This window comes from Typopeltis vanoorti, chromosome 9 (genome assembly GCF_054136105.1).
Source record: "Typopeltis vanoorti isolate ZY-2024b chromosome 9, IOZ_Tvanoo_1.0, whole genome shotgun sequence".
NCBI lineage: Eukaryota > Metazoa > Arthropoda > Arachnida > Uropygi > Thelyphonidae > Typopeltis > Typopeltis vanoorti.
Genome location: NC_143557.1, coordinates 46,804,667 through 46,819,892, shown reverse-complemented (window position 1 = coordinate 46,819,892; position 15,226 = coordinate 46,804,667). Strand labels below are relative to the sequence as shown.

Below are 15,226 nucleotides of genomic sequence, written 5' to 3'. Positions count from 1 at the left end.
AATTTACCAAGATAACTATGGTGATATACAAAAAGAGGAAATTCAAAATGTGCATAATTTAGTTAAAAATATAAACCAGATATTTCACAAACAGATGTTAAGGAATAATAAAATTAGTCCTTTATCTAAGTGTGAGCAAACAAAGTTTGAGCCTGAAAGTATCTTCAGGACTGGGGTAAGGTGGTGCAACTCGTTGCAAAGGTGGAGCAAGCTACCAACCCTCCTATCTCAGTATCTCCTATAATGCAAAACACATCTCCTTGCGGATATGTCTAATGTTATGCATTAAGGGAAGGGCCACTACCCAGACTAGTTTTGACCTTTATTGAGGTCTCTTCAGTGGGAGCCAGGCCCAAGTGGAGATACCAGGCAGAAGCATTAGTAGGTCATCTTTACCTATAGGAGTTGCCAAATGGTGTGCCACCCTTTTTTAATAAATTACTCTGGATTTAGAGAAAGACGTTGAAAGTTTATTTTTCACTTGGTTAGAGTATAATAAAATTAGTTTAATCCTATATCCAAGTGTGAGCAAACAAAGTTTGCGCCTGAAAGGATCTTCAGGACTGGGGTAAGGTGGTACAACACCAGGGCAACTTGCTGCAAAGGTGGAGCAAGCTTTACTAAAATAAATGTGTATTATTTTTTAAGTTTTACATTATTCTTATTATTATCACATGTTAAGGAATGAATTACAGGTAGAACCGAAAGTGAATGCGAAATCAAATCAGATGCTGAAATTATAAATATGACAATACAGAATGAATTAGAAGACGAGGATGATGATGATAAAGAACTCGAAGAAAAAAAAAAGTAAAAGGTGAAGATGCAGTTTTGACAGTTTTAATACGTATATCGAATGATACGCCATTCCACAAAATATTATTGTTAACGCAACTCCGAGAAGAAGAAGAAGCATTAGAAAAAGTTTAGCTTCCAAGAAGCAAAAGAAAATCAGTGATTTTTACAGAGAGAAATAAAAGAAAAACTTTTTTGTGTGTTATTTTGTGAAACATTTTTTTGTGTTGTGTAAGAGAAAGTGATATTTTTTAAGTTAAGTACTGAACTATGCAATTTTATTAAATCAGAATCATCAACAATACAGATATATATACAAACTAAATTTTTTACTAAAATAAATTTGTATTATTTTTTAAGTTTTACGTTATTGTTATTATTATTATTATTATTATTATGGGTATCTCCATGGAGTCAGTAGACTCATCGCAGGAGACCCAAACTAGCAAAACAATATCTGTCATATTTCTTCTTGAATTCATTTACAGATAAAGAGCTCACAACTAAGTCAGGCAATGAATTCCACTCATTCACCACCCTCCAGGCAAAACACCTTGTTCTGACATCCTTGTTAACCACACTTTTCCTTAATTTCCAGGAATGACCTCTTGTTCTTCCATCACTATCAAACAGCTGAAGCATTTCCCCCCCTGCATCAATCCTATAAAAACCTTTCAGTAATTTAAATGTCTCTATCATATCCCCTCTTCTCCGCATATCAACCAACCTCTGCAATCCACAAGCTCTCCATCTATCAATGTAGGGAGCATTTTTTACATCACTCACCAACTTGGTCACTCTCTGAACCCTCTCCACAGCCTACTCATCTCCAAGGAATCCAGGTGACCAGACCTGAGCACAGTAATCCAAATGTGGAAGTATCAACGCTTTATAAAGGGGAATAATAACCTTTTTATCTCTGGATGTCAGTGTGTTCCTCAACAACCAAGTAATCCTATGTGCAATCTTGGACACATTAGCAATGTGTCCACTGAACTTCATCTCCCTATCTACAAACACCCCTAAGTCCCTAGCCTTATCAATCTCTTGGAGTACTGTTCCATCAATGTAGTACAGCGCTGGTAATCTTTTAATCCCAAAATGCGTGACTTTTCCACATTGAACTGACATCCATTATCTTTTGCCCATTCTACCAGTTTATTTAAATCACCCTGCAAACTTTCAACATCAGCTTGATTTTTTATTGCACTGCCCAACTTTGCATCATCAGCAAACAACTGAATATCTCCCTGTAAGCCATTTCCTATATCATTTATATACAAATTAAACAACAATGGTCCAAGCACAGAGCCCTGAGACACACCACTGGTCACCTGCCCCATCCTGGACTCGGCTCCTCAATACACCATCTTCTAGCATCTCTCCTTGAGCCGTTCTCGTATCCATATCACTAATTTAGTATCCATTCACATCTGCTCCAATTTGCGTAACAGTGTTCCATGGGGTATCCTGTCAAAAGCCTTAGCAAAATCCAGAAGTACTACTGTGTATCCAGTTCCTTTGTCCAACTCAGATGTCATTCTATTATGAAAAGTTAATAGATTGTAAAGGCAGGACAACCTTTAACAAAACCATGTTGACCTCTATAGAGTATCATATCCTGATCCACCCATTCTTGAATTTTGTCTTTAACCAACTTTTCCAATACTTTTACCACTACTCCTGAGATGGTGATTGGTCTGTAATTAACTACTGCAGTTTTCGAACCACCCTTATTCAACGGAACCACTTTGCCTAACTTCCATTACAGTACAGTAACTTTTTTCTATCAGTTACTTCATTTATTTACAGAATTAAATTGATGTACCATTAGAATCTGATTATTTTTGTCTTAAATGCTAGTTTTTATTGTCTCTTGGAGGGAAAATTTGCTAATCCAAACTTTTCGCTAATCCGAACGACCACGGTTTTTATTAGTTCGGATTAGCGAGATACTACTGTATCTTTAAAGTATCAATCAAATGAAATAAGGTACAGTGTTATTTTGTATTAGCATTGGATACAAGTTCAATTCCAGTTCTAGTTCAAAGAATCAGTTTTTTGACTAGAACTGGAAGGAATATAGTAAAGTGAAGTGTATGCCCAAGAGAGAATTTTACCCACTGTGTTACCTACAAGAAAATTTCCCCTACCCTTGTAGTGCATATTTTGTGATGCACTAAGTTCAGGTGTCAAAATAAAGGCACCTCAAATCTATTTAAGATTTTAACTTGCTTGAGATAAAAGAAAAGTTAAAAATAAGTTTAAAATAAGTACTTATGGAAATGGGCAACAAATAGATCACCTTTTTAATGACAACATGAAATATTGGTTATCCTACTTTTAGGTAGTATGTGCAAACTTATTACTTGTTTTACATCATCATCAAATTCCTGGCATGTACCCTCAAAAGGTGTTATAGGATATGATAATACTACTTGAAAAATTTACATCATTACTAACTTCCGATATACAATTTTCCTTCAAATCAGTCTGTTACTTGTCAAGACTCAAACATTATCAGATATTATATTTCTATTGTCTAAGGCACTTTGTACCGTATCAATCCCCCTATATCTTGGTCTACCTCTGGGTAGTTTTCTTGCCAACCTGGCAGAGAACACTTGTTTTGCTAATCTTTCTTCGCCCTTTTCTGTCTAAGTGAGCATACCACCTGAGATTAGGTCCGCTAACGCATTCCTGGATGCTAACAATGTCAAGTTCTTTCCGTTATATCTTCATTTTTAATATGATATTGCCATTGATGCCATTTGTTCGCGCCTCTAATCTTTCTCAGAACTCTCATATCTGCAGTCTCTAGTCTTTGGTTAAGTGCTTTACTTCTGACCCAGCTCTCAGATCCATAAGTTAAAACTGGTTTGAACACTGTCTTGTATACAGCAAATTTAGTGTTTTGACTAATTTCTCTCTTATTCCATATGAATTTATTCAATTGACTTCCTGCCATACCAGCTTTGTTGATTCTGTTGTCTATTTCCATATTTAATTTACCATCTTCACTAAAAATCGTGCCTAAGTAATTGAAATATTTTACTTGTTCCACAGGTTCTCCATTCAAAATGCAGTTGACATATTCAAAGATTCTGCCTATTTTCATTGTCTTTTTATTGCTGACCTTCATACCATATCTATTACGGCAGCTATTCAATTTAGTCAGAGAATCTTGCAGTCTTGTAGCAGATTTATTTAGAAGTATAACATCGTCTACATAAAGCAAAGAGCCGACATTAACATCTCCAATTTTGATATCAGGTTTAATACCACTTTCCTTCATAATGTGATCCATATAGATAATGAATAACAGAGGGGATAAGGAACATCCTTGTCTCACACCAGATTTAACATTAAACCATCTTCCTGTACTTCCTTCAATTCTAACTGCTGACTTACAACTCAAATAAAGACTAAGTATTGCTTGATATAATGCCCCATTGACACCATATAACTGTAGCATATTGAATAGCTTCTCTCTTGGCACCTTGTCATATGCCTTTTCCAGATCGACAAAACTTAAATATAGATCTTTGTTATATTACCATGCTTTCTGAACTATTTGTCGTAAAGTGAAGATCTGATCCTGACCACCTCTATTTGGCCTGAATCCAGCTTGTTCTTCCCCAAGTTTTTCTTTCACAATTCTTCTCAACCGTTTCTCAAGTATACTTGCATAGATCTTGCCAGGAACACTTAGTAGGGAAATACCTCTGTAATTCTCACATGCAGTTTTATTTCCCTTTTTATATACGGGTACTATGAGAGCTCTACTCTAATCACAGAGTATTTGTCCCTCTGTCCACACCTTCTGAACTATGCAGTGCAGCCACTGTAAGACTATTATACCTGCATATTTAAGTATTTCTGGTAGAATATCATCTACTCCTGCTGCTTTTCCACATTTCAAGCCTTTGATGGCTTTTTCTATTTCAAGTATGGATATGTATTCCTGACTGTATGCCAGTTGAGTGTTTTTTACCACTGTGCTATCACTGCTTGTTTCATTTAATAATTTTTTGAAGTGATTACTCCATATTTCAAGGATATGTTTTTCTCCTGTTTTCATGTCACCTTTATCATCTCTAACTCCTTTTACAGCACTCTTTCCTGCATTTCCGAGCTTCTTCAACAACCTCCTGAATATTTTGCCACCTTCTTGATATTTATTTTCTATGTTCTTGCCAAAGTCCTCCCATGACTTTTGTTTAGCTAGTTTTACACAGTGTTTAGCTTTCTTACATTTGTCTCTGTAGTCACTAAGCACTCAAGCTGACTTATTAGCCAAGAACTTTTGATATGCTTTCTTCTTTTCCTTCACTGCCTCTTTAACTTCCTGTGTCCACCATGGAATTCTGATTTTTCTATCCTTTCAGACAATCTCACTACATGCCTCTCTGGCTGAATCAATCAGGGTTTTCTTCAAGGCTTGCCACTGAATCTCCAAGGTTTGGTTTCCTGTTCTCAAACTCTTTCATTTTTTCTACAATAATCTTTGTGTATTTTAGTCTACAGTTCACATCTGAGAGCTGCTGAACTTTTATTCACTTTAAAACTTTCTTACATGTTATTCTTTTCGATATGATATTCAATTTTATCCTGCTCAAGACTAAGTAGTGATCACTTCCAATTTCAAATTCTCTGTACACTCTGGTGTTCTGCACCAGGGAGAAAACATCACTATCAACAATAACATAGTCAATGAGACTTTCTTATTCCTTGCCTCTTCTCTCCATGTGAATTTGTGGGCATTTTTATGTTGGAACATGGTGTGAGTAATAACCAGTCCATGTCCTGAGCAGAAATCCAACAAGTATTTGCCATTATTATTAGCTTTGCTCTTTTCTTCAAATTTTCCCAAAATATTTTTGTATGGCTGACAATCACTTCCTACTCTGCTATTTAAATCTCCAACAAGGACCAACTTTTTCTTTTTCATTGTGTCAGTTGCTTTTTCTAAAGTAAAAAAATTCCTCCACTTCTACCTTAGTAGAACCTTCTGTGGGACCATAGGTACAAATAAGTCTCATTGTCCAGTTCCCAATTCTCATATATGCCTGCATTACTCTACTTGAGACTGACTGCCATTCAAGAAGATTAGCCTTGTATTTTGTGTTCAATACTATGGCTACTCCTTCTTTTCCCTGATTGTCATTGCCTGAATATAACATTTTGTATTTATTGCTCAGAAAGATCTCACCAGTTTTTGTCTTTTTTGTTTCAGTCACCCCTATTATGTCGATCTGGTACTCATCTAATTCCTCAGCTAGCTCCATTTGTTTGCCATTCAGACTTCTTATGTTGATAGTACCGATCTTCAACCCTGGTGATAGTGAGTTGGGGTGTGTTTTAGAATGTGTTTCAGTAGCTGACTTTTCACTGTTCGCCCTGGTTCCCTGGCAAAAACAATGGGGGCCTTGTTTAACTGGATTATGTCCCATCCGGCATGAAATTCTGTCATATTGTACCATTATTTTGTATTTTGGTTTAAGCCAATAAGAATACAATTTGGTCGGCTAAATCCCAAATTGTCAGCCCATCCTCGTTCATTCAGTATCCAGGTAGACACCCAACAGGGTGCAAACGAGAAGGTGAGGATTGGATATTAGGTCAGAAACCCTTGTTGGTTCTCTGCATTTCTTTAAAGGCTATGTGGAGGTCTCCTCTCAGTTATACAGCTTTGACTCTTAAGTACTTGTTTTACCATGAATTGAAATGTGCTACTATAATCTACATAATAAATGTTGGAGTCTAAATGTTCTTTCTATTTAGTAGGATAATTTAAAAAAAAAAAAAAACTTCCTGGTGATGTAATTGGTGGCAAAATTTAAAAGCTACTGAATCATGAAAAGTTATACAGTATTACAGCCATATCTTCATATGAAGCATTAATTAGTTTTTTGTACGCAGCATATATCGTTTGACCCAAAAACAGGATACTGCATATTTCTTTGGGAAGGATGGGACAATGAACACCTAAACACTGTCTATAGAGATATCTTGTATGACTTTTGTACAGGAAAACTGAGCTATCTTAGTAATTTATGGTTCAAAATATATATATATATATATATATATATATATATATATATATAAGAAAAGTGTTTATAAAATTTGTTCTTATTTCTCATGCAATTTTATTCCCCAAAGGTTGAAAACATTTAACACATTTAGTCTGTGGATGGAATAAGGGTTAGATAATACAGTAACACTGCTCCAGAGACTAAACATGAACAAATATACTTTGTTCAAGTAACTGCAAGTATCTAGTAGGCAGCAGCATGGTGAAAAGAGTTCTAGGGCTCTCTTTGCACACAGCCCACAAAATTTGGAAAGTGAATGACAAAAGTATTCTAGAAATATCAGTGTAATAAATTCTTCCTTTGTTAAATTTATGTTTAACATCTTTGCATTCCATGAAACAAAAATGTTGGGCTTCCTTGTACTTTCTACATGAAAGATATATTATGCTTCTCTAAGTTTAAATTGTTATTTCATGTTTCTTTCATTTTAAGGTTTCCAAACTCTTAAAACTAACTGAAGACAGTTAAAAATATTACTAAATGAACCGAATCTATTATGGCTGATTTAGCTTAAACATTTCAGGTATACTTATGTGATGTGCTTTACAGTGCTACTACAATGAAGAATGCTTAACACAACATTGAGGACATGTATTTATTAAATTAGTATAAGGATGTATCCTATAATAAATTTAGTTTAATCCTTTACCCAAGTGTGAGAAAACAAAGTTTGCACCTGAAAATATCTTCAGGAATGAGGAAAGGTAGTGCAATACAATGCAACTCGGAGCAAAAGTGGACTAAGCTATCATCACTCCTATCTCAATATCTCCCATAATGCAAAACACATCTCCTTGCAGATATGTATAATGTTATGCATTAAGGGAAGGGCCACTACCCTGACCGGTTTCAACCTTCCTTGAGGTCTCGTCAGTGGGATAGCAACTCCTATGGGTAAAGATGACCTCTCCATTGCTTCTGCCTTGCTGTCTCCACCTCTGAGCCTGGATCCCACTGATGAGACCTCAATAAAGGTCGAAACTGGTCTGGGTAGTGGCCTTTCCCTTAATGCATAACATTATACATATCTGCAAGGAGATGTGTTTTGCATTATGGGAGATACTGAGATAGGAGTGATGATAGCTTGGTCCACCTTTGCTCTGAGTTGCACTACCTTTCCTCAGTTCTGAAGATATTTTCAGGTGCAAACTTTGTTTGCTCACAATTGGATAAAGGATTAAACTAAATTTATTATAGTCTAACCAAGTGCAAAATAAACTTTCAACATGGATGTATCCTGTATACCTCAACTACGTTTGTGCAGGATACTAGTTGCATGCCCTACTAATCCTGTATGTAGTAACTAAAGGCAACCTAAAAAGCATGGTGACATCCCTAAGAATTGGATAAGAGTGGGATTGGTTTGGAGGATAATATTTTAAGAAATATTTACATAAGCATTAAGCTTCGAGTCTTTAGTTCTGAAGTGCATATGTTTTTTTTTTTTATGAAGAAATAAATAAATAAAATAATCAGCATTGCAAGTGAAGGCGGTTCCAACCTACCAATAATTAAAAGTACATTTCGTTCTTTTCTAATACGTTTTTCGTAATGTGGCAGCCTTGATAATGAATTAATATGCCTAATATTTTTATCTTTTACATCTGAAGAGTCGAGAAGGGAAATGAAAGCTAAAAATGAAATACAACATATGAAAACTTTCATGCTATAATCGAAAATGAAGTTGAAAGGCTATGTAAACTTATCCTTCTTTCAACCTGTGCGCTCAAAGGATTGTTTCATTTATACCAGTGGAAGAAGCTAAAAAGTTCTGATTAACACATACAACAAAAATTGTTTCATCAAATTGTATTAATTTGTTCTTTTTCTGGTTATAATTTCCTTGAAGTCATTCGTATCGTTCCCTTTTTTTTTTTTTTTTTTTGTTCTAAGTGTTAATCAGAACTTTTCAGCACCCCCCCCCTCGCGTATGTATTTCTTACGTAAAAAGGAACGAACACCTACGTCAGTTAACAAAACAGCGCTATCGTAATTTTCTTGCATTTCTAATTTGCCAATCCTCTCCTATTATTATTATTATTATTATTATTATTATTATTATTATTATTATTATTATTATTATTATTATTATTTAATAATAATAATAGGAGAGGATTGGCAAATTAGAAACGCATCCTCTCCTAATAGAAAACTTTTTTATTATAATAATTTTTTGTGAGTGGTAGTGGAGATTTTGGAAAGGTTGGTGGTTAGGGCTCGCATTCTGAAATGGGTTGACAAAGAATCTCTACTTTGCAATGAACATTATGGGTTATTAAGGGAAGGTCATGTTTTAGCAACTTGCCCACATTCTATAATAATGTTGCCACTGAGTCAGAAAAGGGGAATGGTATACCATGATACTTATGGATTTTGCTAAGGCATTTGAGAGAATAATACAGCATGGAACACTGTTGCATAAATTGAGAAATATGGGATTGGATTATAAAATTATAACAAAATAGCTGATTGACAGATATCAAAGAGTGATATCTGGGGGGGGGTGAGGTAAATCTGCAAAATTCAAGGTAACCAGTGGTGTGTCTCAAGGAACAGTCATTGGGCCACTGTTATTCAATCTGTGCATTAATAAAATTGGGAAGGGAAGAAAGAATACGAAAGGCAATGTCTACATTTGGAAAGGCACACTCAATTTTGTCTTCTAGAATTATTTTATAAAGTTCAGCATGACTGAATCTTGTTATTATATATTTTGTTGCACTGAACTTATGGCGCACATATGAGTGAAACTGCTGAAGCTCAGCTGAGAAAGTAGCATTCAAGTTCTCTGGGTAAGCATCAATCAGCTTCTGAAAACACTGAGAATACCTTTCAATTTCAGTAGATGATGAAGTCACTGAAGTAGCATTATGTGGCACATCACTTAGAAAAGAAAATCTCTCTGATATTTCTTTGTATATATCTCCTCTTTCTCTCATCTCAGTTTCAAGTTTGTCAATAATTGTGTAAAAGATGGTGATACGAAATTTATCTCTGGCATTCAGATATACTTCTGGAGCATCTCCGTCATTGGGTACCTTCTTTCTGATACATTTGCGAGTTTGAGCTGCCTTGTAATCAACATCTGGTAACACTTCCTTTGTAGCTGCTTCATATCTTTCAATTTCATTTCGAAGGGCCATGTTTGTACAATTGGTGAGCTAATGATCGATAGATCTGCACATGTTTTTAAGTTGACATCCTCATTCTGTAGAAATTGGCTTACTCTATGAAAATTTCGCAAAATCTCATCCCAAAAATTCAACATAAAAACGAAATCTAGTTCTTGCATCTTATTTGCAATATTATCTACTTCTCTTCTAGTGTCTCCCTTTTGTGACTGATCTTTGGCTATACAGTCTTACGCTTCTAAAATTTGAAGGAAAGATTTCAAAATTGCTGCTGTTGCCATAGCTTGTGCCTCCCATTTGGTATCAGAGCGGGATTTTAAGACATTTTCATTTCCAAAACAACCTTTAAGAATTGTTCACCTAGTTGAAAAAAATGTATAGAGCAACCGCACTGTAGAGAAGAAATTAACTGCCTGTTGACAGCAGTTAACAGCACTTCGGCCTACCAAATTTAGTGAATGAACTTCACAGGGCACATATATAGCAAACTTGTTTGTTTCTAAAATTTTTTGCTGCATCCCCTTATAACACCCAGATATGTTAGCAGCGTTGTCATAAGACTGACCCCTACATTTTGAAAAGTTTAGCTGAAAAACTTTTATTAAGTACCGCAACACCTGATTTGCCATTTCCTCACCAGTATGGCTTTTCATTTCCAGAAAGGTTAAAAAGCGTTCAATAGGCTGTTCACCTTTTAAGTACCTAAGTACAACACTTAACTGGCCGATATGTGATAGATCTGGTGTTGAATCAACTGACAAACTAAAATAACCAGAAGATTTTACTTTATCAACAATAAGCAGTTGGACCTTTTGAGTCATCAGTTGAATAAGTTCCTCACAGGCGGCTTTGGACAGATAAGAAGGATTTTCTTTGCCACAATTTCCATATTTCGCAATGTAACCTGCTAAAAATGGATCAAACTGACTTATGAGCTCAAGCAGCCCTAAAAAGTTCCCATTTTGCAATGATTCAAATCTTTCTTCTGTTTCTCGAAAAGCCAAGCCACGCTCAGCTAATATACGAATAACAGCTATGACACGCCTCAGGACCTGTTCCCAATAATCTCACTCTTCCTGAATTTGTTTTTCCAACTGTTGTCCCAACCCTACACCTTGTCTGCGAGGTAAGTATGTTAGCATAGAGTCTCGGTGAGTAGTGCTTTTTTCATGTTGATCAATTACAATAGTATTTCACCAGTCACTGAACCCTTCTCTTGTAACAAAATGTGAGAAATTTTTAGGAGCAAACAGTTTACAAACAAAACAAACTGATCCCGTTGATGGTGAATACAATAACCACTCTCTCTTATATTCCGCACCATTGGCTTTTACCCCCAACAAAAAGTTTCTGCGAACAGTATCTTACTGGTTGACCATACTGAAATGTCGGTAAAACTTGTCAAATGGCCCATTGTGGTATTAACAGTCACTGGGTCCACAAGCAGTTCAATAAGCCACGTCATCAGCAGAGAAATCAAGCCACAACCTTCGATCTTTTGCTATATTTACTTCATCTTTTGCAGACTGAATCATTTCACCACCATAGCCCACTAAACTTTCATTTTCAGCAATTATTTCATCCTCAATGTTTTGTAAAGCAACTTGAATCAACATTTGCAGTAGAGATATCAAGAGAATTTACAGACAAAGTGAGGTCAGTAATGAGACATGTGCTAGATGAGCCTAGTTGTGACACCTTGATGATTCCAACATCATCATATTTTGATTTTGAAGTGATCAGAGTGGTATTCGTGTCCATTTCTGATGACGGGGATCGGCTATGATCAGGAATTGGTATAGAATGTTTTGCAACTTGTGTGAAGAAATCAGTCAGCTTTGCAGTCTTGGAATCTAATTCCAAAGTCTCCTCTTGTTTCTTTTTTCATAGTTTTCGCTTTTGTGCACCACTTAACTGAATACGTTTCATCCTGGTTCTTGGGATCTGTTAAATACAGAAATAAAAATATTATTTTGTTGAATATTAGGTAGTAATCAACACAGTTACACATATCACAGGCAAAATCATACGAATTATTAAATCATACGATTTAATTTTCGGCTTACAGCTGAATATTGTGGTTTAATTAACTCTTATTTTATCGGAGTCGCACTTCTGCGACAGCTAGACATTTTACCGGAGGCGTGTTTCTGAGACAACCACGTGATTTATTTTATATTTGCTTATGCCTTTTATAAGACATAATTCATTAATACAAGCTTAAAACAGAGACGAAAATAAAAAAATTAAATGGTTACGTTAATTATAAAAAAATACCTCATTTGACGCAATTGTAGTGTCAGAATGCGTCGTGAGCGATAATACGGCGTAAACCAGTGATGGCAAACCTTTTTACCCAGGTGTGTCAACTTTTTTTTTTTTTTTAATGTTGACGTTGTTGATGTGCCACTTGCATACATGCATTATAAATGCAACTACATAATCATAGATGGTGACTTATACATATCATATTAGGCTATTTATTTAATAGGATATTGATATAAAATCCATGAATTCATATTATACAATTAATTTAATAAACTGAAATTACAAACTTACATTACATTTAATGACTTTTCTGTTGCTGACAACTGGTAGAACGTTCTTTCAATGAACAAACCTACCTTCGCCTTAACTGAGAGCGATCTTACACGATTTATCGCAGTTTTTTCATCAGAATACCAATATTTTTAGCATCCTAGGTGTGTCACCTGAAACCCTCAAGTGTTTCAGTGCTGACACGCGTGTCATAGGTTCGCCATCACTAGTGTAAACGAACATCATGCACGTGGTTAGAGTTTTATTAGGCCTTCTACACGTCATTATTTATTGAAACAAAGTAGGTAACAGTAAGAAAAGGTAAAAACAATGAAAAACTAATTAAAAGTTAATTTAACATAAAATCGTCATCTAACTAAAGCAGAAATTTTGTGCTTTAATTAACACTTATTTTATCGGAGTCGCACTTCTGCGTCAGCTAGGCCTTTTAATGCAAGCGCGTTTCTTAAAAAACCACGTGATTTGTTTTATATTTGCTTCTGGTGCCTTTTATAAGACATAATTTATTAAAACAAGACTAAAACAGAGAGGAAAATAAATAATAAAATGGTTACTGTGGTGTCCCCCTTTCCATAATGCCCTAAGCACGTGCTTATTTTGCTTAATGGTTAATCCAGCCCTGTCAGGACTAGATTTTTTACTTGGAGGGTTGTGAAGGGGTTGAATGTTTCATCTGTGAATGAATTTAAGAAGTATGATAGGTATTGTGTAAATAATGGTTAGTGTGTCAATGTGGGGTCTCCATGAGTCTTTTGACTCCACGGAGACACTGTTATAATAATAATAAAAAATAAAATAAATAAAAATAAATCAGCTAACGCCTCGCCTACTCCCTATAAGGGAGTAGGCGAGGCCTTTTAAACCTAGCTCGCTTTTGGAGACTGAGTGGGCAGTTCAATCTCCACCGGTAGCCAATCAGAGATAGCTGGCTCATGTCTATCACTAATTATAGCAGCCACCGATGAAGAGGCTGGCAAACAAGTGCCGCCATCTCTTGGTACCTAACGCTAACAACATATATGTTACTGTCTGAAACAATGTGGGTACTACGGTCGATTTTTGAGTTTACGGGATGAAAAACCCAAGTTTCCGGGAGGAAAAACAAGCTGGCCCCTGCCAGACATCGACTAACTCGGGAACGGTCGAAGAAAGGCTTAGAAAAAGTTCCTCCAGTCGGGACTTAGAACTGAACTTAAGTCTGACTTCAAGCGACCAAGAGCAGAGGATGCAAGCGCGCCAATAATATTTTTTTTTTAGATTCCCAGGGGTCTGAATAACGCTTGTGCATAATAATTTTTTTTTTGTTTTAAGGTTCAGCACTTTGTGCTACATATAATGAGATTTAAATAGTAATTAAAATAACAGTTTTTTTTTATATAACAATCATAATAAGAATTTACAATTATATTGTTCTTCAGAGTTACATAAGTTGTATAATATTACATGTTGTAATTTACTATTTTTTTTTCAAGTTTGAAAAGGTGTGATTATACAACAGTATTTAAACATATGCAATCTAAATATTATGTTTCCTTATTCTCACAAACATACGGTGTAAACACACCGTATGTTTGTGCGATTTACTTTTAAAAGATTTTTACTTTTAAAAGATTTTTTTTTACATTGCATACATTTGTTACAGTTATTATATATATTACATACATTTGTTACAATTATTATATACATTACATACATTTGTTTACATTTGCTACATTACTTACATTTGTTTACATGTGATATTTACATTACGTACTTTGGTTTACATATAATACATACATTATATACATTGGTTTTCATGTGATACGTACATTACATGCATTTGGTTACATATGATACATCTCGGATGAGAACTAATTTCTTTGCTTTCATCCTCGAAGCTTATATGTAAGCTTATCTGAGGATGACACCAATTGGTTATTATGTATTGTGTTTTTTTTTTTGCTGCGTTGGGAAGCTACGAAATCTATGATTGAGAAATTCGCGCGCGCGCACTCCCACGCGCACGGACGCATGCACGCACGCACGCACGCACACACACACACACACACACACACACACACACACACACACACACACACACACACACACACACACACACACACACACACACACACACACACACACACACACACACACACACACACACACACACACACACACACACAAACTTGGAATGTATTGATGCGTCGCTGAACTGGAAGCCTGAACGAATATATTGTGTTTCTTCAAGTTTGTATGGTATTTTGTGTACGTGTTTCTTGTTAGTAGTATGTCCTTAGAGCACTTTTCAGGCTATTGTAGTTTGTAAGGTTTCTGTATTCAAAAGGTAATTTGTTTATCATGTCTGGGATGTACAAGTTTCGCGTGGCCTTTCCGTAGTGATTATTGTATTTATACGTGATATAATTAGTAGTCTGAGGTCTTGTTATACGGTATGTATTTCTAATTGTCCTGTAGTTGGCATCGAAATAATGTTTTAGCAAAGCTGCATAGTGACATAAATGTTTTGCTGTCAGTATTTTGTGTTCTGACATTGCAATGTTTATAAGGTCGTGATTTTCTCTTTGTTCCCAAAAGATCAGTTTTGTCATTTTGTACTGTAGCGACATTAATCTATTTAATTTGTAGGGTGCACCGAAAGCACAC

At 35.5% G+C, this 15,226-nt stretch overlaps 1 protein-coding gene across 1 annotated transcript in view; it reads right to left on the bottom strand.

Moving 5' to 3' along the window:
- Sgsh (N-sulfoglucosamine sulfohydrolase) overlaps positions 1–8,658 on the bottom strand; it is a 97,447-nt gene extending 88,789 nt beyond the window's left edge. Inside the window, exon 1 of the mRNA XM_090397522.1 lies at positions 8,396–8,658. Within this exon, the coding sequence (XP_090253648.1) occupies positions 8,396–8,555 (160 nt within the window). The 5' untranslated portion in view covers positions 8,556–8,658. The remainder of the gene's footprint in view (positions 1–8,395) is intronic.
- Between the last annotated feature and the right edge of the window lie 6,568 nt (positions 8,659–15,226).